The 23,446-nt window shown below is 39.1% G+C and overlaps 2 protein-coding genes and 1 pseudogene across 2 annotated transcripts; 2 read left to right on the forward strand and 1 right to left on the reverse strand.

The window, feature by feature from the left end:
• The first annotated feature begins 404 nt into the window (after nt 1-404).
• Nucleotides 405-8,605, forward strand: LOC148100088 (uncharacterized; annotated as a pseudogene).
• A 6,827-nt stretch (nt 8,606-15,432) lies between these two features.
• Nucleotides 15,433-18,738, forward strand: LOC148100089 (uncharacterized). The gene is made up of 2 exons (XM_087849834.1): nt 15,433-16,350; nt 18,019-18,738. The coding sequence occupies exons 1-2, from the start codon at nt 15,514-15,516 to the stop codon at nt 18,235-18,237; spliced, it is 1,056 nt and encodes a 351-aa protein (XP_087705960.1). The 5' UTR covers nt 15,433-15,513; the 3' UTR covers nt 18,238-18,738.
• Nucleotides 18,739-20,261: 1,523 nt separating this feature from the next.
• On the reverse strand, nt 20,262-23,303 carry LOC148100090 (uncharacterized). Its single transcript, XM_087849835.1, has 3 exons — nt 22,842-23,303; nt 22,167-22,283; nt 20,262-21,658 (listed from the first exon to the last, which is right to left on the reverse strand). The coding sequence occupies exons 1-3, from the start codon at nt 23,217-23,219 to the stop codon at nt 20,582-20,584; spliced, it is 1,572 nt and encodes a 523-aa protein (XP_087705961.1). The 5' UTR covers nt 23,220-23,303; the 3' UTR covers nt 20,262-20,581.
• Between the last annotated feature and the right edge of the window lie 143 nt (nt 23,304-23,446).

Genomic DNA, 23,446 nt, shown 5'->3' on the forward strand with positions numbered 1-23,446 from the left:
TGACACATGTAATTAATTAATTATTGACACATTTAATTAATTATTTATGTATTTCACATTTTAATTAATTATTGACACATTTAATTAATTATTTATTGACACATTCAATTAATTATTCATGTATTTCACATTTTTATTAATTATTGACACATTCAATTAATTATTGAAACATTTAAATAATTATTTATGTATTTCACATTTTAATTAATTATTGACACATTTAATTAATTATTTAATGATATATTTATTTATTTCATTTTGGCAGTCCTGGCGCCTGGCTCTCATCTTGAATTAATTTTATCTGTCAGCCTCACCCATCAAGGTAAAGAGGCGGGGTTAACACCTATCCAGTCAAAACTATTGCTTTGGTCTGGAGTGGCTCCTTGCAAAACATGGCTACCGTCATGGGGGGTTTTCGTGAAATCTCTCTCGAGTTGGTAAGAGATATTTTAGACCTAGCAGATAATGTTGAAGCAGGAATTGCTCAGCTGGAGCATGTGACAAATAAAACTGAGGAATTTATTGAAATTCTTGGACTTATTTCCGCACTCTCCAACCAAGACATTGATGGTAGAGTGACTGCAAACTTACATGAAGTACTCCAGCAAAGCATCGCGGAACAGCGGCAAACTCACAGATTGTCTGAAAGGACAATCAGGAGGCGTATGGAACAAAACGGCTTAAGGTATTTACTCACTGAGAACTGAAAAACTGTCTAAATTCTGTAATAAAATTATCAGCGTTGCTCCTTTACCAGGTGCAACAATTACGTTTAACATCCAGGCATCCATGAAAACCAAATTTATGAAATTTAATGGAGTTACAAGTTAGCAGGAAGTTAGCTCGCTAGTTCCCATCTAAATATAATATAGCATGTTCACACCAAGAGATTTCAAAATCAAATTAAGATGTACAGCTCTGCTATCACTTCCAACATAAATGAAGACAGGAAAGTAAACATTTTGTGGGGTTACACGGCTGTCACTTGGTGTTCGCTCGCTCTGTGGTATAGTATCGCTTCCTGTTCCTGCTCAAACACAGTGGTGTTTCTGAGTAGCTTATTTGCTTAGCAGTTTAATTAACAACTTTTAAATACATTCTTTTTTTCACAGTATAATCTTCACGTGCTTCATCCGAAGCACACTTTCTGTGTACTCACTACCTAATTTATAGCCAAAGTATTCACTCACTGTCTCTGTACTGTTTCGCTAGCTTAGCTCGTAGCCGACCCGTTAGCACCATGGCTACTTCACCTGTCCCTTCTGCACTTTCTTGCTCATTGTGTCAGATGTTTAGCTATTCCTCGGCCTCCTTTAGCAGTAATGATATCTGTAACAAATGTAGCATATTTGCAGCTCTGGAGGCCAGGATTACTGAACTGGAGACTCGGCTTTGCACCCTGCTCTCACCCTTAGCTAGCCAGGCCCCTGTAGCTGGTGCAGCCGAAGATAGCGTAAGCCCCGCTAGCTGTTCCCCGGCAGATCCCAAGCAGCTGGGGAAAGACGGCTGGGTAACGGTGAGGAGGAAGCGTAGTCCTAAACAGAAGCCCCAGGTACACCACCAACCCGTTCATGTGTCTAACCGTTTTTCCCCACTCGGTGACACACCCGCTGGGGGTCAAACTCTGGTAATTGGTGATTCTGTTCTCAGACATGTGAAGCTAGAGACACCGGCAACCATAGTCAATTGTCTTCCAGGGGCCAGAGCAGGCGACATTGAAGGAAATTTAAAACTGCTGGCTAAGGGTAAACGTAAATTCAATAAAATCATAATTCACGTCGGCAGTAATGACACCCGGTTACGCCAATCGGAGGTCACTAAAATCAATATTGAATCGGTGTGCAACTTTGCCAAAACAATGTCGGACTCTGTAGTTTTCTCTGGTCCCCTCCCCAATCAGACCAGGAGTGACATGTTTAGCCGCATGTTCTCCTTAAATTGCTGGCTGTCTGAGTGGTGTCCCAGAAACGATGTGGGCTTCATAGATAATTGGCAAACCTTCTGGAGGAAACCTGGTCTTGTTAGGAGAGATGGCATCCATCCCACTTTGGATGGAGCAGCTCTCATTTCTAGAAATATCGACAAATTTATTAAACCCCTCAAAACATGACTATCCAGAGTTGGGACCAGGAAGCAGAGTTGCAGTCTTACACGCCTCTCTGCAGCTTCTCTCCTCCTGCTACCCCCCCAAAAACCCATCTCCATAGAGACTGTGTCTGCTTCCAAAAAGACAAAAAACAAACTAAAAACCAGCAACAAACAACTTAAACATTTACAAAGAAAGAACAATACAGTATCCACATCTGAACCAAAGAGTAAAACAGTGAAATGTGGATTATTAAATATTAGGTCTCTCTCCTCCAAGTCTCTGTTAGTACATGACTTAATAATTGATCAACAAATTGATTTACTCTGCCTTACAGAAACCTGGTTGCAGCAGGATGATTATGTTAGTTTAAATGAATCAACACCCCCGAGTCATTCTAACTACCAGAAATCTCGAAGCACAGGTCGAGGGGGCGGTGTGGCAGCAATTTTTCACACCAGTCTATTAATTAATGAAAGACCAAGACAGACTGTTAATTCATTTGAAAGCCTGATGCTTAGCATTGTCCACCCCAGCTGTGAAACTCAGAAACCAGTCTTACTTGTTATCATCTATCGTCCACCTGGGCCTTACACAGAGTTTCTGTCTGATTTCTCAGACTTTATATCTAATTTAGTTCTGAGCTCAGATAAAATAATTATTGTGGGTGATTTTAACATCCATGTTGATGCTAAAAATGACAGCCTCAACATGGCATTTAATCTGTCGTTAGACTCAATTGGTTTCTCTCAAAATGTAAAAGAACCCACCCACCACTTTAATCACACTCTAGATCTTGTTTTAACATATGGCATAGAAACTGAACATTTAACAGTGTTTCCTGAAAACCCTCTCCTGTCTGATCATTTCCTGATAACATTTACATTTACAATAATTGATTACGCAGCAGTGGAGAGTGGACTTTATCAAAGTAGATGTCTTTCTGAAAGCGCTGTAACTAAGTTTAAGAATATAATCCAGCCACTGTTATCATCGTCAATGCCCTGTACCAACACAGAGCAGAGCAGCTATCTGAACGCTACCCCAACAGAGGTCGATTATCTTGTTAATAATTTCACCTCCTCACTACGTACGACTCTGGATACTGTAGCTCCAGTGAAAACTAAGGTCTCTAATTAGAAGTACCTGACCCCGTGGTATAATTCTCAAACACGTACCCTAAAGCAGATGACTCGTAATCTGGAGAGGAAATGGCGTGTCACAAATTTAGAGGATCATCATTTAGCCTGGAGAAATAGTTTGTTGCTTTATAAGAAAGCCCTCCGCAAAGCCAGAACAGCTTACTACTCATCACTGATTGAAGAAAATATGAAAAACCCCAGGTTTCTCTTCAGCACTGTAGCCAGGCTGACAAAAAGTCAGAGCTCTTTTGAGCCAACCATCCCTTTAACGTTAACTAGTGATGACTTCATGAACTTCTTCACAAATAAAATTTTTATCATTAGAGAAAAAATTACCAATAATCATCCCACAGATGTAATATTATCTACAGCTACTCTTAGTTCCATTGATGTTAAGTTAGACTCTTTCTTTCCAATCGATCTTTTTGAGTTAACTTCAATAATTACTTCCTCCAAACCATCAACGTGTCTTTTAGACCCCATTCCTACAAAACTGCTCAAAGAAGTCCTGCCATTGATTAATTCTTCGATCTTATATATGATCAACCTATCTCTAATAATCGGCTATGTACCACAGGCCTTCAAGGTGGCTGCAGTTAAACCTTTACTCAAAAAGCCATCTCTAGACCCAGCAGTCTTAGCTAATTATAGGCCAATCTCCAACCTTCCTTTCATATCAAAAATCCTTGAAAGAGTAGTTGTCAAACAGCTAACAGATCATCTGCAGAGGAATGGTTTATTTGAAGAGTTTCAGTCAGGTTTCAGAGTTCATCACAGCACAGAAACAGCTTTAGTGAAGGTTACAAATGATCTTCTTATGGCCTCTGACAGTGGACTCATCTCTGTGCTTGTCCTTCTTGACCTTAGTGCAGCATTCGATACTGTTGACCATAATATCCTATTAGAGCGATTAGAACATGCTGTAGGTATTACAGGTATTGCACTGCAGTGGTTTGTATCATATCTATCTAATAGACTCCAATTTGTGCATGTAAATGGAGAGTCCTCTTCATACACTGAGGTTAATTATGGAGTTCCACAGGGTTCAGTGCTAGGACCAATTCTGTTTACATTATACATGCTTCCCCTAGGCAGCATCATTAGAAGACATAGCATACATTTTCACTGCTATGCAGATGACACCCAGCTCTATCTGTCCATGAAGCCAGATAACACACACCAATTAGTTAAACTGCAGGAATGTCTTAAAGACATAAAGACTTGGATGGCCACTAACTTTCTGCTTCTTAACTCAGATAAAACTGAGGTCATTGTACTCGGCGCTGAAAAGCTTAGAAATATGGTATCTAACCAGATTCTTACTCTGGATGGCATTACCTTGGCCTCCAGTAACACTGTGAGGAACCTTGGAGTCATTTTTGACCAGGACATGTCCTTCAACGCACATATTAAACAAATATGTAAGACTGCGTTCTTCCATTTGCGCAACATCTCTAAAATTAGAAATATCCTGTCTCAGAGTGACGCTGAAAAACTAGTTCATGCATTTATTACTTCCAGGCTGGACTACTGCAATTCATTATTATCAGGATGTCCAAAAAACTCACTGAAAAGCCTTCAGTTAATCCAAAATGCTGCAGCAAGAGTCCTGACAGGGACTAGAAAGAGAGAGCATATTTCTCCTGTTTTGGCTTCCCTTCATTGGCTTCCTGTTAAATCCAGAATTGAATTCAATATCCTTCTCCTCACATACAAGGTCTTAAATAATCAGGCCCCATCTTATCTTAATGACCTTGTAGTACCATATCACCCTATTAGAGCACTTCGCTCCCGCTCTGCAGGCCTACTTGTTGTTCCTAGAGTATTTAAAAGTAGAATGGGAGGGAGAGCCTTCAGTTTTCAGGCCCCTCTTCTGTGGAACCAGCTTCCAGTTTGGATTCGGGAGACAGACACTATCTCTACTTTCAAGATTAGGCTTAAAACTTTCCTTTTTGCTAAAGCATATAGTTAGGGCTGGACCAGGTGACCCTGAATCCTCCCTTAGTTATGCTGCAATAGATGTAGGCTGCCGGGGGATTCCCATGATGCATTGAGTTTTTCCTTTCCAGTCACCTTTCTCACTCACTATGTGTTAATAGACCTCTCTGTATTGAATCATATCTGTTATTAATCTCTGTCTCTCTTCCACAGCATGTCTTTATCCTGTCTTCCTTCTCTCACCCCAACCGGTCGCAGCAGATGGCCGCCCCTCCCTGAGCCTGGTTCTGCCGGAGGTTTCTTCCTGTTAAAAGGGAGTTTTTCCTTCCCACTGTCGCCAAAGTGCTTGCTCATAGGGGGTCATATGATTGTTGGGCTTTTCTCTGTATCTATGAAGCGCCTTGAGGCGACATTTGTTGTGATTTGGCGCTATATAAATAAAATTGAATTGAATTGAAGTTACTGAAGTTGGGCTTGCTGGTATATAATGATGTGCTATGTGCAGTGTTGGGGAGTAACGGAATACATGTACCGCCGTTACGTATTTAAAATACAAAATATGAGTAACTGTATTCCGTTACAGTTACCGTTTAAAAAGGTGGTATTTAGAATACAGTTACTTTGTTGAAATAAATGGATTACACGGCGGTACTTCCCTGTTTCATATTGTGGCAGGTCAGGACTGTTTGGGTTTTGTTTGACAGCTACGTTCTGTTGTTCCAGGCGGCAGCCTTACGGTTGCCATGGTTACAGGGTGACGCTCTCTCTCTGCATGTTTCCTGGGTGAGAGAGCGCCTGTTGTTGTTGTGCTAAGCTAATAGGCAGAATGCTACCGGTATAGCTCTAAAGAATGTAGCATCATGGGCAGTGTAGTCCGTGCTGCAGGGAGAATGGACTGCCATACCCGTTATGTGTCTGTGAGCGAGGGAGGGAGAAAAAGGAAAAGTACGAGCTGTCATCGAGCAAAAACGAGAGCTGGAAGCATGTAAATATAATAATAACCACTGCAGCCAAGAAGAGAGCCTGACGAGCCCAGCTGTAAGTAAGCTATTAAGACTCAACTGTACACTGTGTTCGTGTTTTCCTCCAAAAACAATAAGTTCTGTTGGAGCAGCCTTTCAACGCCTCTCTCTGTCTCTGCTAGCAAAGTTGACCCAGACAACAAAGTAAAGCTAGTTTTCAGCTACGAGCCCGACACGAACCCGACGTATTAGCCAGAGGTCCCTTTACTACGGTTCGGAGCCGCGAACCTTCAGTAACAGTAATAAATCACAGCAATAGTACATTCATGTAGTTGTAAACAGCATGATAATATATTAAGTAATCCAAAGTATTCAGAATACGTTACTCTCATTGAGTAACGTAACGGAATGCGTTACAGAATACATTTCGGGGCATGTAATCTGTAATCTGTAATGGAATACATTTTAAAAGTAACCTTCCCAACACTGGCTATGTGATCGCTAGCTACACAGCATAAACACAGTGAAGCTGGAGCACGCTAACCTTTCTCGATGGTTAGGGCCAAAATGCAATCGCATGGCAGGATGCTGTAAATGGACAAAACTTCCGTCAGGAGAACAATCGAGATAGTCCATCCTGTCATTAATATAGGTTAGTCATTAATATACTGCTGCATGGGCTGGGCTGTAGTTACACCGTCAGGTTTTAAAAACTGAGTTTTAAAATCAACAGTGGTAATAAAACCCTAGAGAGGCCGACAGTGATCACTGACTGTTTTTAGGGGCTTGTTGAGATTAGATAGACCAAGATGCAAAGCATTAAAACGTGTTAAAAGCACAACAGCCTTAAAAAACACAGAGTAGTTTGAGCATGGAAGCAGGATTCATCACGTCATCACTTATAGACCTGATTGTCGACCAGTCTAAAATAATCTTTCGTAAACTCCAACATTACTCAGTGTTTTTCATCTGTGTATAAAGACAGACCTCTATTCATCTGTTACTGATGAGGAGTTGGAGCGTATTGTAAGTGAAGTCCACAGGAGCCATCCAAGCTAATGCATGGATTTCTGAATGCAAGAGGTGATGCAGAAGGAGTGAACATCAGACGTCTACAGCTGCATGTATTAAGACGACGGCAGTATTCTGTACCAGGTCCAAACTCCTTATGGCACATTGACGGCAACCATAAGCTAATAAGGTATCAGTGGTATTGGCATAGGAATACTTAACCATATTATAGATATTTTAATAATTGTTCTACAAAAAGGTTGTGATTTTTTGTGTTTTACATATTGTCTCACAGATGGAGATTTGTTGTCCATGGTGGCACGGATGGATTCAGTCGACTAATTGTCTACTTGACAGTGGCTGGCAACAACAGAGCTAGAACAGTCTTGGAGAGCTTTATTGCTGCTGTTGAGCAGTACGGACTGCCATCGAGGGTTCGGTCTGATAAAGGTGGGGAGAATGCCGATGTAGCTGAATTCATGATCAGGAGCAGAGGTACCAACAGGAACTCTCACATCACAGGCCGAAGTGTCCACAATCAGCGGTAAATAACATGTTTTGTTGCTGTGTTATAGACTCTACCAGTTTAATGCTTTATGAAAATTACATCACATAAACATGTTATTTTAATCACAGAATAGAGAGGATGTGGAGAGATGTCTACGAGCATGCCCTAGACCTTTTCTATCAGATGTTCACTTCACTGGAACATCAGGGAACACTTAATCCAGACAGTGAAATCCATCTGCATGCACCGAGTTTTCCTTCCACACATACAGAGCAACCTCGACTCTTTCAGAGATGCGTGGAACAGTCATGGTCTTAGAACTGAACGGAATCAGTCACCACAGCAACTCTGGATAAGAAACAGAGACCAAGGCCCCGTGGAGGATCCTTCAGAGGTTAGAGAACAACAGCCTTTTAGCAAAGTTATTAAAACTACCTGACCATAAGCAAATAAAAAAGCTGCTACATACTGTTCTTAGTTTTTGACTAGGGGAGAAAAACCATGTGCTAAAAGGTGATACTCAGCGATTCAAACCTAAGCTCTCCAACATTTTCTGAGCTAAGATTTCTTTGTCGCATGTACATTTTCTAGCCTATGCAGAATTGTACAGTTTTATAATATTTGATTGTTAACATATATTATTTAAATACTTACCAACATGCTGACCAAAAAAAGTCCCAAATAGGTTGTGCAATGACCTAAAGCATTATTAAAGTAGTTGTAACTACAACACTAATCAAGATTATTCCATGTTCAGGTTTCTGAAGACTACGGGATCGACTGGAACGGGCCTCACACTAACCATGGGGGCACTACATCAGTACCTGACATTCAGCTGGGCCGGGTGCTATCACATGAAGAGCTTGCTACTTTGCCAGTTTCAGGAGTTTCTTTAACAGATGCAATTGGATCATAATTGGAGACAGTCCGAATTCTGTCAAGAACCATAGGAGACTGATATACAACCCAAGCTTTTTATTTAGCATGCTAAAACAAACAGACATGCAATGTAAAACACTTTGCTTCCCTCACATAATTTTTCAAGTTCCTTTCTTTCAAGTTTTTCCCATCATGACATTTGTCACAGAACTTTTTGGTTAACAAAATTATAATTTTTGTTTTATTGTAATTGTGGGAAAAAAAAGTAAGACATGAAAGCTTGGGATGCAGAACTGCTAACTGTCTCTCCCATTTTATATCAAAATGTAAAATTGCTTTTTATAAACATGTGAAACATTAAACATGTGTTTCATTCCCCTTTGCTTGCTTTCTGTTTGAACCATGACGAATTTTCAGCCTGAAAAATCTTAAACCAGTCCAAAACCTGTGTGTGCACTATTTATTGCAGAAATAAGTGCTTCCTTGAAGTCTTGGTATGTCTGGAAACGAGCTGGCAGCTTTAGCGTTTCAAAACACGTAGAGGCTGTCGGAAAGGTGCCACCAGAGATCTCCACATTGAGTTCAGGAGGAAGCATCTCCCAGCCAACCCAGAATTTCATCAGTTGGGCCAGTCTACTTGATGAAGCTAGTCAGAAATGGAGTTAAGGAAACATTTAGTTAATTGTTCATAATGCTGCAGAGAATATACAGTTAAATTATGAATTTCATACATTATATAACTTTCAATGCTTATTATCAAGCTTTTGCAATATGAGCAATAGCTTTATTTAAAAAAAAAAAAGGTGCCTATACCGGTTTCAATGAAGATCTGTAAAAATCCAGTGATGCAGCACATGGACTCAACATCAAATTCCTCATCTTCATCACTATCCTGAGCTGGCCATGTGATTTTGTCTATTACCATCTGATAGAACATGGAAGAGGACAACTTAGTCTTCAGTACTGGTGAAAAGAATATATATTTTACCATTTTTATTAATAGGAAAACAACAAGTTCAGTATATTATTATTTCATGGAAAGTTCTCCAAATATATTTATAAATAAGGTCTCATAAATCAGCGGTCCCCAACCCCTGGGCCACGGACCGGTCAGTGAGTCATTAGGTACAGGGCTGTGAGAGTTGATGCTCAGGTGTGAAATTTATGGTTTTCAGGGTTTTATCGTTAACTCTGTTTCCCTGGGTCTTTACCCGTGTGCTATGAATACATCTTTTTTTTGTTACCGATACTGGTTTTATTTTGTTGTATTAATCCACTACAGCTTTAAGGCTGGTCTCTGAAAATACTGTCGGACATAAACCATTCCATGGTGCAAAAAAGGTTGGGGACCGCTCTTATCAATGATGAGAAAGAACTGGCTTACCTGTGGTGTGAACTGCATTTCTGCCATTCGTGGGAAAAGAAGCGGGACAATATCTGGCCTACTCGTTAGCAGGGGCCATACCATAACATCCTTGATTCCCTTTCTCAGCTGTTTGAGTTGGCGCATGGTTCTCCCAATAACCTTCCAGGCAGACAGACCCAAGCCATAGCAAAAGAACAAATATCCTCCTGAATTCTACACAAGTTGGCACGGTAGAGGAAATTTTCATGATTTTCGTGCTTTGCCATATCTATTTACACTGTAGTAGACTGTATACACCAAAGACAAATTATAATAAATTTGCACATTTTACAGTAATATATTCTTCATACACATCTTTTATGGGGGCTTTGTTATTTTCCCAACATCAAACCACATTCTGCAGTAAAAAAATAAATTTAAAAATTGCTAAGGTAACCTTTTTCATTAACTACATGGACATGACCATTGCCTGCCAGTGTTGAAGAAAAAGCTACTCTATACAAATCCGTCTGCTTATTAATTTCAACAACTACAACAATGTCTTTGATACTTAACCAGCAAGAACCTACCGTATGCACTAGAAGTTTGTCTCCGATTTGTTTTATTTACTGCTGGGAGATCCCAAGACAGGGAAAGATCAGAGACGGTGTCTTGCTGTTCCTGAGTAAGTTCTTCGAGTTCAAGCTAAAATAAAGATTAAACAAGTTATTATGGTAGTCCACACACTGATTGTAATTCAATTCATTTTTTCATGTTACATACCATTTGTATGATACTCCTGATGTGCAGATCAGGACAGTCTTCTATAACAATTGTTGCCAATTCCGGGTCACCATTAAACAACATGTGAATTATTGCAGGACTAATCCTGTGACATCATGCAAAAAGGTGTGGGCCAACATCCTTCCTGCAACCCGGAAGAGGCTGCTCTCGATAAGTACCTCTGATGTTGCTGGGACCAGATGGTCCGGTTCACCCTCAAATAGCAGTGTTCGACCCATTCCTCCTAGAAGTACCAAGAAAGCAGGGTTTTCTTTATTTTATTTTATTTTTTTATTTTGCCAGTGCTTTATGTAAAACTGTATTTTAAAAATTATCACAAGCTTCAAAGCAAGGAGAGTAAGGTAATTATGATAAATATACCAATATTATCCTTTTGTTAATTTCTAAAAAAATTATCCAGACACAAACACCACACCACAAGAGTAAAATACATTTAAAAAGGGTGAAATACCGTGTATAGGAATTTCTTTTACTTATGTATTAATTACATTATTTTATTGTATAATGCCTTGGTGCCACTGGATTTTAACATGTCTGATACCCATACAGTAAGACAAATGGTGGGGGTGTAGTAAGGAAGTTGGGGGAAGCAGGCCACTCCACAGAAAAAAGTCTTTTGTCTCTTTGAGGACTCTGGGAGGTAGCATGGGAGTGTGAACCTTAAGGTGTGAAACAGCTGTGTGCTGCCTTTTGTTCCTGAAGAAAGGTGTTTAACTGAGAGCCATGCTAGACTCGGGGAGACTCTGCTGACCGTCTGTCCCGCGGACATGCAGGGACTTCATCAAGCTTGGTTTGTCTGTTGTTTGTGTTTTGATTAAAGAATGTTAGCTACCGCTCACCGCTCGTCTGCAGGCTTTATTTAATGGAAAACTTCCACAACAAAAGCATATGAAAATAGTGGTACACTTACCAAGATCTACTCTGAATTAGTGATGGGTCGGTCGTGATGGAAATGGCTCTTAAAGCCGGTTCTCTGACGTGAACGATGCAAGCCGGCTCCTTATCGCGAGCCGTGGTTTTTTTTTTCCCTTTCTCTCAGCCTCTCTTGCACTTTTTTTCCGCTTCACTCTGCATGCGAGCCTTGTGCTTTACGGCAGAGGGGGGAGGGGCGGTAGTTACACTCAGTAGCACAGGAACAGAGCAGGAGGGAGAGACAGAGAGAGAGCCAGGGACAACAACGTCACATTAGAAACGTATAGTAATCATCCACAACTATTTTCAGTTGCAGATGATAAAGGATTCAGAAAGTTTATTCATGCAGGTTCATATGACAGAGAATGTGCATCTTCTTTTTGTTTTCATATTTTAATTTATATTTAATTGTGTTGTGGTTTGCAGTGTTTTGTGTTGTTTCACTTTAAATTTGTAAAAGGAAAAAGCTGAAAATTTAAATAGTTAAAAGTTGAAATGTGAATAGTTGATTTTTGTATTATATGATTTATTTATTACATTTTATGTGGAGTGAATAAATAAAAGTATATTTATGGTGGCCCCTACAGACAAAGCACATACAAACTTCAAAACACGTACAAACTCCGAAGCACGTAAAAACGTACAAACTCCAAAACACGTAAAAACTCCAAAACACGTAAAAACACGTACAAACTCCAAAACACGTAAAAACTCCGAAGCACATAAAAAACACGTAAAAACACGTACAAACTCCAAAACACGTAAAAACTCAAAACACGTAAAAACACAACAGAAGTGCTCCAGGATGCTAGAGCGCAGTGTTGAGCTTTTGTTATCTGGTGGCTACACAAGCCAGCAAGTACCAACGACCGGATTTGGTGTGTGGTAGTAACAGGTAAATAAACTTTTTTTTAAAATTTTTATTTGACTATATATGAATGCTTGTGTATAAATACACAAACAACACACATATGCTTTCAATTGTGTAACTTAAGTGATCTAGGTAGCTGTTTTGGAAGTTCAGTTAACGCTAGAAATGTGTTTTGGAGTTTGTACGTGTTTTGTCTCTAGGGGCCACCGCATATGTTTATATATAAACATGTATAAATAAAACTACTTTTTTTTTTACATTAGTAATTCCTTTTGTGCATAATTTTATATTATTGTTAATAATAAATTAATTAAAGCAACAAAACAACCTGAAGAGCTGGTTCGGAGCCGAAAGAGCCGGCTCTTTTTAGTGAGCCGAACCGAAAGAGCCGCATCTCTAAAAAGAGCCAGAAATCCCATCTCTACTCTGAATCCAAACTGGAGTTTGGATATTATTGTTGTCACAAAGTACTGGATCACCCCTTGTCCAACAGCAGCATCACCTGAAATAAAATACAGATGATTACACTGTACAAAAAAAATGGCTGAGTATTATTGCCAAACAAATTTAATTAAAAACATTGTTTTTTTTAAAAGGGAAAGCAATATTATTTTGGTTGTAATCCTAGAATCCTGACCCTGCCAGAAAACAAAAAAAATTTGTGTGAAATGAAGACAATATAGATTTATATACACACAATCAAAGTGCAAGTCCTGTTGAAGTGGACGGATGTAGATTGTAGCCTGCCCAATCATTGCAGATGGATCTTTCAGATACGCAATGGTGTATCCAGTGCTGAGACATTGAAGCAATGCAAGATTTCGACTATGAGTAGATCCTGTAATTTTTAGAAGTTCAAATCCTCCCCCTTCTTGGAGCTTTGGAAACACTTCCATCAGTTTAGTTCTTACAGTCTCGGGATCATTGTCATTCCCTGTATTTAAAAGAATGAACAGATAATCTGCATTCAATCAAACACCCACATATTTGAAAACAAGCCAGTACTATCTAATAGCCACAAAATAACAATCACACAGTTGAAATTTAAGTCCAATTTAAATTAAAATGACAAAAATATTTATCACATTCACAGTAAAAATAAAGAAAAAAAAAAAACAAACAAAAAAACCTACAGCGAACCACAATCAAAACTGGGCTCTGGTAAATTTCTACTCTCAGACTTACCTGAAAATGTTACTTTTTGCTCTCCAAGTCCTGCAGCAAGGAGGTCTGCTTTAAGCTGAATGCTTGGAACTTTGTTAGCCTTGTGATCAGCCAAGCAACAGAACGTATGTGTGTAGCTTCTTTGAGGTACTAGGCTCTGTGCTGACCGTCTTATCATATTTCTTCTACTCCCACCGTTATACGGAGCAAAGAGCCTTGCTAGCTCGGCTGCAACACAGAGAAAATATCACAGCGAAACAGACCACCAGTCAGCTACAACAGTCTGAACTTTCAGCTTAGCATCATTTTAAACGTCACTAACGCTACACATCAGCACCTAGTTTCATGCCCCATCCACACACAACGAAAGTGAGTCACACACAAAGCATAATTAGCTAACTACCACACATAAACCTAGGTTCACAACCCCCGCCCACTGAAATTTAGATGCTCATATGAATTGCTAAGATTTAACTGTGTGCTAAGTCATCAATTAGTATAACACGTGGCTGACGTTACTTACTTTGGACAGGTGTATGTAATGATGCCGCAGGTATCTGCTGTGTCTGAGCTAACGGAGTTGGGGAATTTGTCCTCAGAGCTTCTTCAATTAAATTCGCTGCTTCTCTCAGCAGCTCCGGACAGCTTTTTGACATTTCTCGTACACCTCGTGCAATGTATCAATTGAGGTACACAACTATTGTCAAGTGTCTTGATTTTTATGGCGGCAACTTCTTGCTTCCAACTGCATAGCGCATCCAAGCAAAGTTAAAAATGAATATCACCACCTAAAGCATAGGTGTCAAACTCTGGCCCGCGGGCCAAATTTGGCCCGCAGCCTAATTACATTTGGCCCGCGAAGCCATACCAAATTATTATTAGAGCTGGCCTACTGGTATTATACAGCTAATATATATATATTGTTTAGTATTAAGCTTTGCTTGTTCCATATTCAGTTTTTCAGCAAAACTTGTTTGAATCCATAAGAAGAGATTCATTCTTAAATCTGGAGGAAGATTTTTTTCAATAAATATTAATGTTAGCCCGTGACCTTGTTCCAGTTTTGAATTTTGGCCCACTGTGTATTTGAGTTTGACACCCCTGACCTAAAGGATCGGAGTGAGATTTACTGGGATGTACATCAATCTATTATCAGGGATAGATCTGTGTGGACTTGCTTTACAGTTTAACCAATCAGATGTCGGACAAGCTACAGGGAGAGTGTTAACCCCGCCTCCTTGCCGTAATGGATGAGTTTGACAGATACAATGAATTCAAGATGAAAGCCAGGCGCCAGGACTGCCAAAATGAAATAAATAAATATATCATTAAATAATTAATTAAATGTGTCAATAATTAATTAAAATGTGAAATACATAAATAATTAATTAAAATGATAGTAGTTACACTCATTTTTAACACTCAATTTTTTCTATGTTAAATCTGGAGGTGTTACAATGGAAACATTAACTCTTGACCTCTTAACTCTGAACTCCTACAGGGGCTATGACACCAATAGAGTAAATTCACAGACTCCGCCCCCAGCACGGCTCCAATCGAAGCTGAAGTGAAGCCGTTTCAGAACATTTTGCTCTACATATTTGAGTTGTTTGCTACGGAGCCCCGCAGGGGACATGGGAGAAAAAAAAATTAAGACGGACTTTTGCGAGATCTCGCAAAACTAACTCGGGATCTCGCAAAACTTTTGCGAGATCTCGCAAAACAAACTCGGGATCTCGCAAAAGTTTTGCGAGATCTCGCAAAACTAACTCGGGATCTCGCAAAACAAACTCGGGGGAAAAAAAAAAAAAACAAAAAAACTCGGGATCTCGCAAAAGTCCATACCATACACCTCCAAATCAGCACTGAAACTTTAGAAACAACCACAGCGATGGAGGACACACACCCATTTGAGCGATTCATAGATTTTTACTTTGAGCTTGGACTAAACTATAAAGACATTAAAACTGTGCTTTGCAGTAGACACAGTTTTCATATAAGCGAAAGACATCTGAAGAGAGTTCTTAGCGCAAGGGGACACACTCGCCACAAAGCGTACTCTGACCTGGCCGTCTTGGTTGAATTTATAGACAACCAATTGCAGTACTCTGGGCAGCTTCACGGATACCGATGGATGTACGCTAAATGCAGGGAACATGGACTACGCGTGAGGAAAGAGGATGTGCGCTTGGTTTTGAAGGAGCTGGATCCCCGAGGCGTCGCACTGAGGCAAGCAAGACGTTTCAGGCGAAGGAACTATTTTTCAAAAGGGCCGAATTTCATCTGGCACATGGACTCCTACGACAAACTGAAGCCATATGGCATCTGTATCAATGGTAGTATTGACGGTTTCTCTAGAAAAATAATCTGGCTTAATGCGTACACAACAAATAGTAATCCGAAAGTGATCGGGGGGTATTACATAGAAGCGGTGCAGCGTTTAAAGGGCTGCCCTAGAGTTGTGAGGGGCGATCTTGGAACTGAAAATGGCCATGTTAGAGGCTTTCAGCGTTTCCTTGTGCCCGTGGCTCCTAACGACACCCTTGAGAGTTACTTGGAGGGAGCAAGTACCGCCAATCAAAGGATTGAATACTGGTGGCGTTTTCTTCGCAGCCAGTGTCTGGAGTTCTGGTTATCCTTATTTGCAGACATCAGAGACAACGGGTACTTTGATGGTGGGTTTCTGGACAAAAACCTCCTTCAGTTTTGTTGCATGGGACTCATCCAGGTGAGTTAATAAAATATGTTTTGTTGCGTGTATGGATGCATGCGTGTGTGAGTGAGAGATAAAAGAAACTGAGGAAGTGATAGAGAGGTAATACACGAAGTACTGTGAGAGATGAGACCTGTGCCAGGTTTAGGAAATGGAGAGACTTGCAGGAAGAAAGAGACGAGACAGGGAGAAGCGGTTGAGAGGAGCAGGGAGTAAATGAAATAAAAAATTGTGTAAATACTATAATTTAGGCTTAAGCAATCGGCCGCCTTAAGGAAGAGCTCAACAACCAAGACTACAGTAACATCCAGTGTTGGAGAGTAACGGAATACATGTACCGCCGTTACGTATTTAAAATACAAAATATGAGTAACTGTATTCCGTTACAGTTACCGTTTAAAAAGGTGGTATTTAGAATACAGTTACTTTGTTGAAATAAATGGATTACACGGTGGTACTTTCCTGTTTCATATTGTGGCGGGTCAGGACTGTTTGGGTTTTGTTTGACAGCTACGTTCTGTTGCTCCAGGCGGCAGCGTTACGGTTGCCATGGTTACAGGGTGACGCTCTCTCTCTGCGTGTTTCCTGGGTGAGAGAGGCCTTTTTGTTGTTGTTGTGCTAAGCTAATAGGCAGAATGCTACAGGTATAACTCTAAAGAATGTAGCATCATGGGCAGTGTAGTCCGTGCTGCAGGGAGAATGGACTGCCATACCCGTTATGTGTCTGTGAGCGAGGGAGGGAGAAAAAGGAAAAGTACGAGCTGTCATCGAGCAGAAACGGGAGCTGGAAGCATGTAAATATAATAATAACCACTGCAGCCAAGAAGAGAGCCTGACGAGCCCAGCTGTAAGTAAGCTATTAAGACTAGACTGTACACCGTGTTCGTGTTTTCCTCCAAAAACAATAAGTTCCGTTGGAGCAGCCTTTCAACGCCTCTCTCTCGCAAGCAAAGTTGACCCAGACAACAAAGTAAAGCTAGTTTTCAGCTACGAGCCGACACAGAACCCACCGTATTAGCCAGAGGTCCCTTTACTACGGTTCGGAGCCGCGGACCTTCAGTAACAGTAATAAATCACAGCAATAGTACATTCACGTAGTTGTAAACAGCATGATAATATATTAAGTAATCCAAAGTATTCAGAATATGTTACTCTCATTGAGTAACGTAACGGAATACGTTACAGAATACATTTCGGGTCATGTAATCTGTAATGGAATACATTTTAAAAGTAACCTTCCCAACACTGGTAACATCTATGTTGAAGATGTTGACATGGCATATGAAAATTTCTTATCTATAATATTAACTATTTACAATTTGGAATTATTTAGATTGGAATATCCAAATAACTTACAAATACAAAATACAATGATCAGTGACATAAAACAAATTGATTATTATGAGGGGAGTAGATAAGACAAGCAGGTAGTAATAAGACTAATAGTACTAATGTAAGATATCACAGCATAACAGTAACCGTAGTTAGTGTGTGAAACACTTGTACAGATGACATTAGGTAAAGTACATGATTACAAAAATTCGCATGATTGTTTAAAAATAATAAATTGCATAAATATAAGAAACCTTCCTCTCAGTGAGTGAGTTGTCTCATCGTGATCTGCGTATATGTATATACGTACATGCGATCACATTTCTTAAATTTCTGTATTCTTTTTAACAGGATGAGCTGGATGACACTGCACAGGTTTGGAATACACACTCCATCAGGCCATCAACAAACATCAATATCCCCAGTGGTCGACCTAATGTAATGTATACATTACCTGAGCTCTACGGGACAAGAGACTTCCTTTGCCCCACTGAAGAAGAAGATGTTGAAATGTGTAAAACTGAGTGTGTTTTTCGACTGACCAAACCATGTGACCCCGATGTATATTAACTGTGCAATATCATCATGACTGAGTCCCATCTGACTCCACCAACAGACCCATATCAGGCTGTGAACTTGTACATGCATTTAAGAGAGAACATCATGGCATTAGTGTAAATTGCATACACTGCAGCAGAGAACATTTCTCAAAATTGACCTGTGCTATATGTGAGAAAGCTAACTTCTGGATATTAAACAGACTGTAAACTGTAAGCTTTCTAGTACACAGTCATTTATGAGAATATCTTATATAGAAATATTTATTGTTGTGTTCCAGGAGGGTCAGTGAACTAAAATATAAAGGGGAGTCTCTGCCTGTTAATGATATTCTGAGTGTTCTTTAGCACAAAAACATTGTAATGTTCTGTCAGATGTTATCAAGTTCTATGTCTATGTGTATTACTTCGAATTACTTTAACTGTCTATTTGGCTTGATACATGGATCAAAACATAAGACACGTCTTAATTTAATGTGTTAGGAGTTTTAATGTACAGTGTTTACTCAGATAATGGTGGTTTATGTTGAGTATTTTGTAATAACTTTTAAATGGTGAGTTGGTATTTATTTACACCATCTCTATTTGCTAATGATGGGAATGTTTAGTTGTTTATGTTGGCTAGAATACAGTTTAAAATCGAAGAGATATTCTATTATGCCTTGTTGCTTTATATATATTATAACACCAACTGTCACACTGGCAAGCTACATGAAATGGTACTAAGGGGCATCATAATCTGAGGGGGGGGCACCTTGGCATTTTTCTAAACTCAAGTTTCTCTGTCTAAAAATATAATTATTTCGTGTCATTTTTGCTATTTTTTTTTAACTATTTATTCTGATTCCAGACGAGCTTTAGTTTTTTAATGTTGGTTAAACAAAACTGAAAAAATAAAGAACTAAATCGAGACCTTTGAACTCTTAGAATTTCTAATAGATATAAACATTCTTTTTTGGTCACTGAATTTATCTGAAGCTTATTTTATCAGCTGAATAACAAATTCTTTGCACCCACCTGTTCTGTTGATGAACAGCAATTTCATTCGAATGCTATTTTTGCAAAACTCACCACTTCTGAAAGGATGATATGTGTTGTTGAACTACCGGATAAATAAACTGAAATCTAATCAATTTCTAATTTTTTTTTTGGACTATGTAGTACAGACAACTAAAAAATTGCAAATGACAAAAGCATATCGACAACATCTGTGTACTGACTGCCTGTGTTCCCAGGCACTTTAATTTCAGAGAAGGGTAGACAGAAGTGCATAATCTGTCAAAAATATAGCAATATTTTATAATTAACCATATATACTATTTGATCTAATTAGAAATCCTGGCCTACAATCTTGTTTATCCAAGAAACTGTTAAATCTGATAATCATTGCTTGGTAATTTGTAATTATATAAGACAGTATAAAGAATTGTGAATCATCTGTATGTCACATTATGGCAAAGTCCTTTCAAAAAAGATAACTTGTGATGGCAATATGCTTTTTAACAAAACAACTAGTAAACATTTCAGAAGCTAATCAAGGGAAAATAGGACTTATTGTTACAAGATGATGTTTATAGGCCACATCAGCTTTAAGAATTTGGAAACAGGATCTTATCATTAACTTTCAATAACTTTTTTCGCAACCATAGTGACATTCTTTACTAATATTAATGGACCTTTCACCCTAAAATCAAATTTACACATTTTTCTGTTCGCTAGCTGTAGTATTCGTTAATCCACATTGTTTTAGTGTGAGTTGCCCAATTTTAGAGATATTGACTGTACAAGCCTACCCTTCTCGTTTCACATGGTACTTAATGCTTAGTAGCAATGTCTTTATGTAGACCTTATGTGGCTTCATGTAGTTTTTCAACAAGGAAGAGATCTCTACAGCTAATATCTCCCAAAACTAGGCAACTCACGACAAAACATTCTAGATGGATAAACAGCAAGCCAATGTGTGTCACTGCGGGGTATGCAGGTGTGTTGAGAGAGACACTGAACTTAAAACAAAAGCGAGCCTTTATTCTGGCTGATGGCAGGAGTAAAAGGAAACAATGACAATGTGTACAGCAGATTTTGATGTGATCTGTCCCTCTAACGCTAAACACAAACCTTGTTTTCAGCAGAAGTTAAAGATGCGGTCATTTTCAAAGAATTTTAAACAATAAAGAGTCCTTGTGAAATCTGAGCTAACATACAACTAAACCATCAGAAAATTAAATTTGTGACTGCTTATTATACAGCTGAATATATCAAATGCTTCAATGACAAATGAAACAAGACAGAATTTATGAACTCAAGGATAATCATACATGTAACAATTACAGCTGTAACCATTAGTACACTCATCAAGTTCAAATGATGTCCATTTCAAAGTAATTGCTGGAAAGGACATTGTCGAACTCTGTGCGAAATTCAGGATAAGAACTGTAAGTGCATGGCACTTCAAGGGTAGCTCCACAGGTGTGAGCAACAGGCCTTCTGTTGAGCCCAGTTTCAGCATTAAAGCACACCAAAATTTTGTCAACACATATCACAGAAGATACTGTGCAGAAGCGCAGGATTTTTTCAGCTTTGGTTTCATCAGCGTTTTTAACATAACGCTGAAGATGGTTAAAGGTTGTCTGTTCTCCGTGAGACAGCATCAATTTTGTTGTTTCAAATAGCTGCACTAGTCTTTTGCCTGTGGCCTTCTTTGTCTCATACAGAGATAACACACTTTCCTTGTCTGCCAGTTTCAGCTGCAGATGTGCCATGGGTGTGGAGAAGCAATCCATTATATACTTTGGCTCTTGGAGAATGGCCTTATGAGCCATTGTTTCAATGGCAGGCTGCATGTTGTTCTTAGGTGGCAGGAAGTGGGAACCCATCCTTGTAAAAAGGTCAAGCAGGTCCTCTTCATCATTTTCATCCATTGTGCCTTGGAGAGCCTTCTCAACAGCTGATCTCTCAACAGGAGGGAGATAGTTGAGAAACGATGCAATCAGAATGTCTACATCAACTGAGTCCATTCCGTGGATGCAGGCTAAAATGAAAGCCTTTGACAGCCTCACTGGAAAGACACCATGGTCTAGTAAGCCTTTCACCCATATCTGCCCAACTGCTTGCCATTCAGCCTCACTAAAGTCTGGTCTCAGCCTTGGAACTCGTTCATTTTCACCTTCACACTGTTCCAAAAATTGCTCCCAAAATGCAGTGTAAACCTCCCTTGACACCCCAGCATCATCAACAGCATTTTCATTTACAAAGTTCATCTTTAAAGTCTCATTCAGAATGCTACTGTCCATAAATACAGCCAAAAGATCATCAACAACTTTTATCCTGCGAATTGATACATGTAGGGGGCTCTGTGGGTCTCCTGAATTTGATGGGGAAAGTTGGTTGCTTGAATCTAAAGGCAAACCTTGTGCGATGAAATTCAGTCCATGGTCCTGAGTAAAAGACAAAACATGCACATTCCATAAGAAATGCAAATGAATTGTACAGATTACACAATATCAATGTTCTGAAAAAGTTTGAAATTTATTTGTCTAATTTTAGGGGGCTGTACATTCCCAAACCATGGTTGCACTGACAATTTATGTATAACATTCACATTTTGGCCTGATGGATGTCCTCGTATGCCTCACAGAAAATTATACAAGTGTTCTTTACATGTATGAGAAGACTCACTTCTGTGCAAAAAAGGTAGAGAACACAATAGTGACACCAAAACAATGTCTCACTGCTGTGTTATGTAAATAATTTAATTTCAAGACTAAATTTCCTGTTTAATCTTATCTTAATGTTAAACACTGGAATTGTCTCTCAACTGACAATATCCTTTTAATTCAAATGGACCCACAAACTGCCATATCCTCAGAAAATAGCATGAAATTTTGGCATCTCTACAGTATGTAAAGATAGGTGTTTATGGTTGCCCGAATTGATCCATCTTACCTGTGTAATCTGGGGTGCTTCCTCCTGTATTGACTGCATATGGGGTGTGGGCAAGCCATTAGCTGAAGACAATGGTAGCAGGAAACCATCCATAGGTAATCCATTTGTGTCGGCATTCTGAGAAGGAAGTATTGTATTAACTGACAACAGACACCTTAACCCTTCAAGATTAGAAGACTCTTCTTCAATCTTCTACCTTGGCCTATTCTAAATCATGAATGTTCTTAAAAAGTCTGCAAAATATGTCAATAGGTCTTAAGAAATAGAAAAAAGATACACCTCTTTATTTTCAGCCTACATGTCTCACTTACAAGAGTAAAAAGACATATTACAGTGGAATTCCACAGGTTTTTATCAGATCTTGATGTACTTCTTGCTACTTAAAATGTTGTATTATTGCTGCAACAAAATCAAGTTTTAAACAAACAAGAGATGAATTCTGATTAATAGAAATCGAGCAAGTGTTTCACAGTACTGTAGGTTATTTCTTTTAAGATCCAAAAGAATAATATTACAGAAAATAACATACATGCTTAAATTTTGTCCAAGCAGGAATGCATGATCAGCTTTTTTAAAATCAGAACTATGCAAGTTATTGAATTTGATTATTAATAAATTTCCATATTTTGTAACACTTACATAAACCATATCAACCACAACTGTCCATGGTCTTACCTGTCTGAGATCCTCACTGTTGACATAATTCAGGGTTATCACGACTGTGTCATCACCATCTGCTCTGACAAGATCCTCTTCAGGATTCCATAGAACCGTATCCACTTCGTCTGTGTCTGGAAAACGAAATTCCAAATCTTCTGGAAGTTTCTCCCGGGACTCTAGTTTGAAGGATTTGTTAGGAACTATACTGGTCAGATCAATAATTTCAGAGCAGTGGTCAGGGAAATCATGATCACTTGAGTCAGTCTGCTGCTGCTGTCCCACAACAGTGTTTTTAATGTCTGTTGGGGTTGAATGCATATGATGTGATTTTCCTGGACTTTGTGTTGTCACTACCTCGCAGAGTGATTTCAGTTTTTTTGGATTGTGTTCCATCTGGAAATTGTGAATCTGTGAACCAGAAAACAAACACAAGAAACAAACAAAAATAACTCAATTATTTTTTCAGCAGCCAGTCATTTAGTACATGTTAATGAATACAAAGCTGTAAGTCTTTCACAGATGTATTAAATGTACCTTACCACACAAGTCAACAACAAATTCCTTGAATAATTTCATCCTACAGAAGTGCAAATATTCGTAGATGTACATAAAGCACTTGA

The sequence above is a fragment of the Neolamprologus brichardi genome, chromosome 13 (genome assembly GCF_056152115.1).
Source record: "Neolamprologus brichardi isolate AB-2024 chromosome 13, ASM5615211v1, whole genome shotgun sequence".
NCBI lineage: Eukaryota > Metazoa > Chordata > Actinopteri > Cichliformes > Cichlidae > Neolamprologus > Neolamprologus brichardi.

Bases quoted from the DNA above. Each gene is read 5' to 3' on its own strand.
- LOC148100089 (XM_087849834.1), top strand. From the start codon at position 15,514: ATGGAGGACACACACCCATTTGAGCGATTCATAGATTTTTACTTTGAG. The intron at 16,351-18,018 runs GTGAGTTAATAA...TCTTTTTAACAG, and splicing joins GTTGCATGGGACTCATCCAG to GATGAGCTGGATGACACTGC.
- LOC148100090 (XM_087849835.1), bottom strand. From the start codon at position 23,219: ATGGAACACAATCCAAAAAAACTGAAATCACTCTGCGAGGTAGTGACA. The intron at 22,284-22,841 runs GTAAGACCATGG...CTTCCTTCTCAG, and splicing joins ACAGTGAGGATCTCAGACAG to AATGCCGACACAAATGGATT. The intron at 21,659-22,166 runs GTAAGATGGATC...TCTTTTACTCAG, and splicing joins AAGCACCCCAGATTACACAG to GACCATGGACTGAATTTCAT.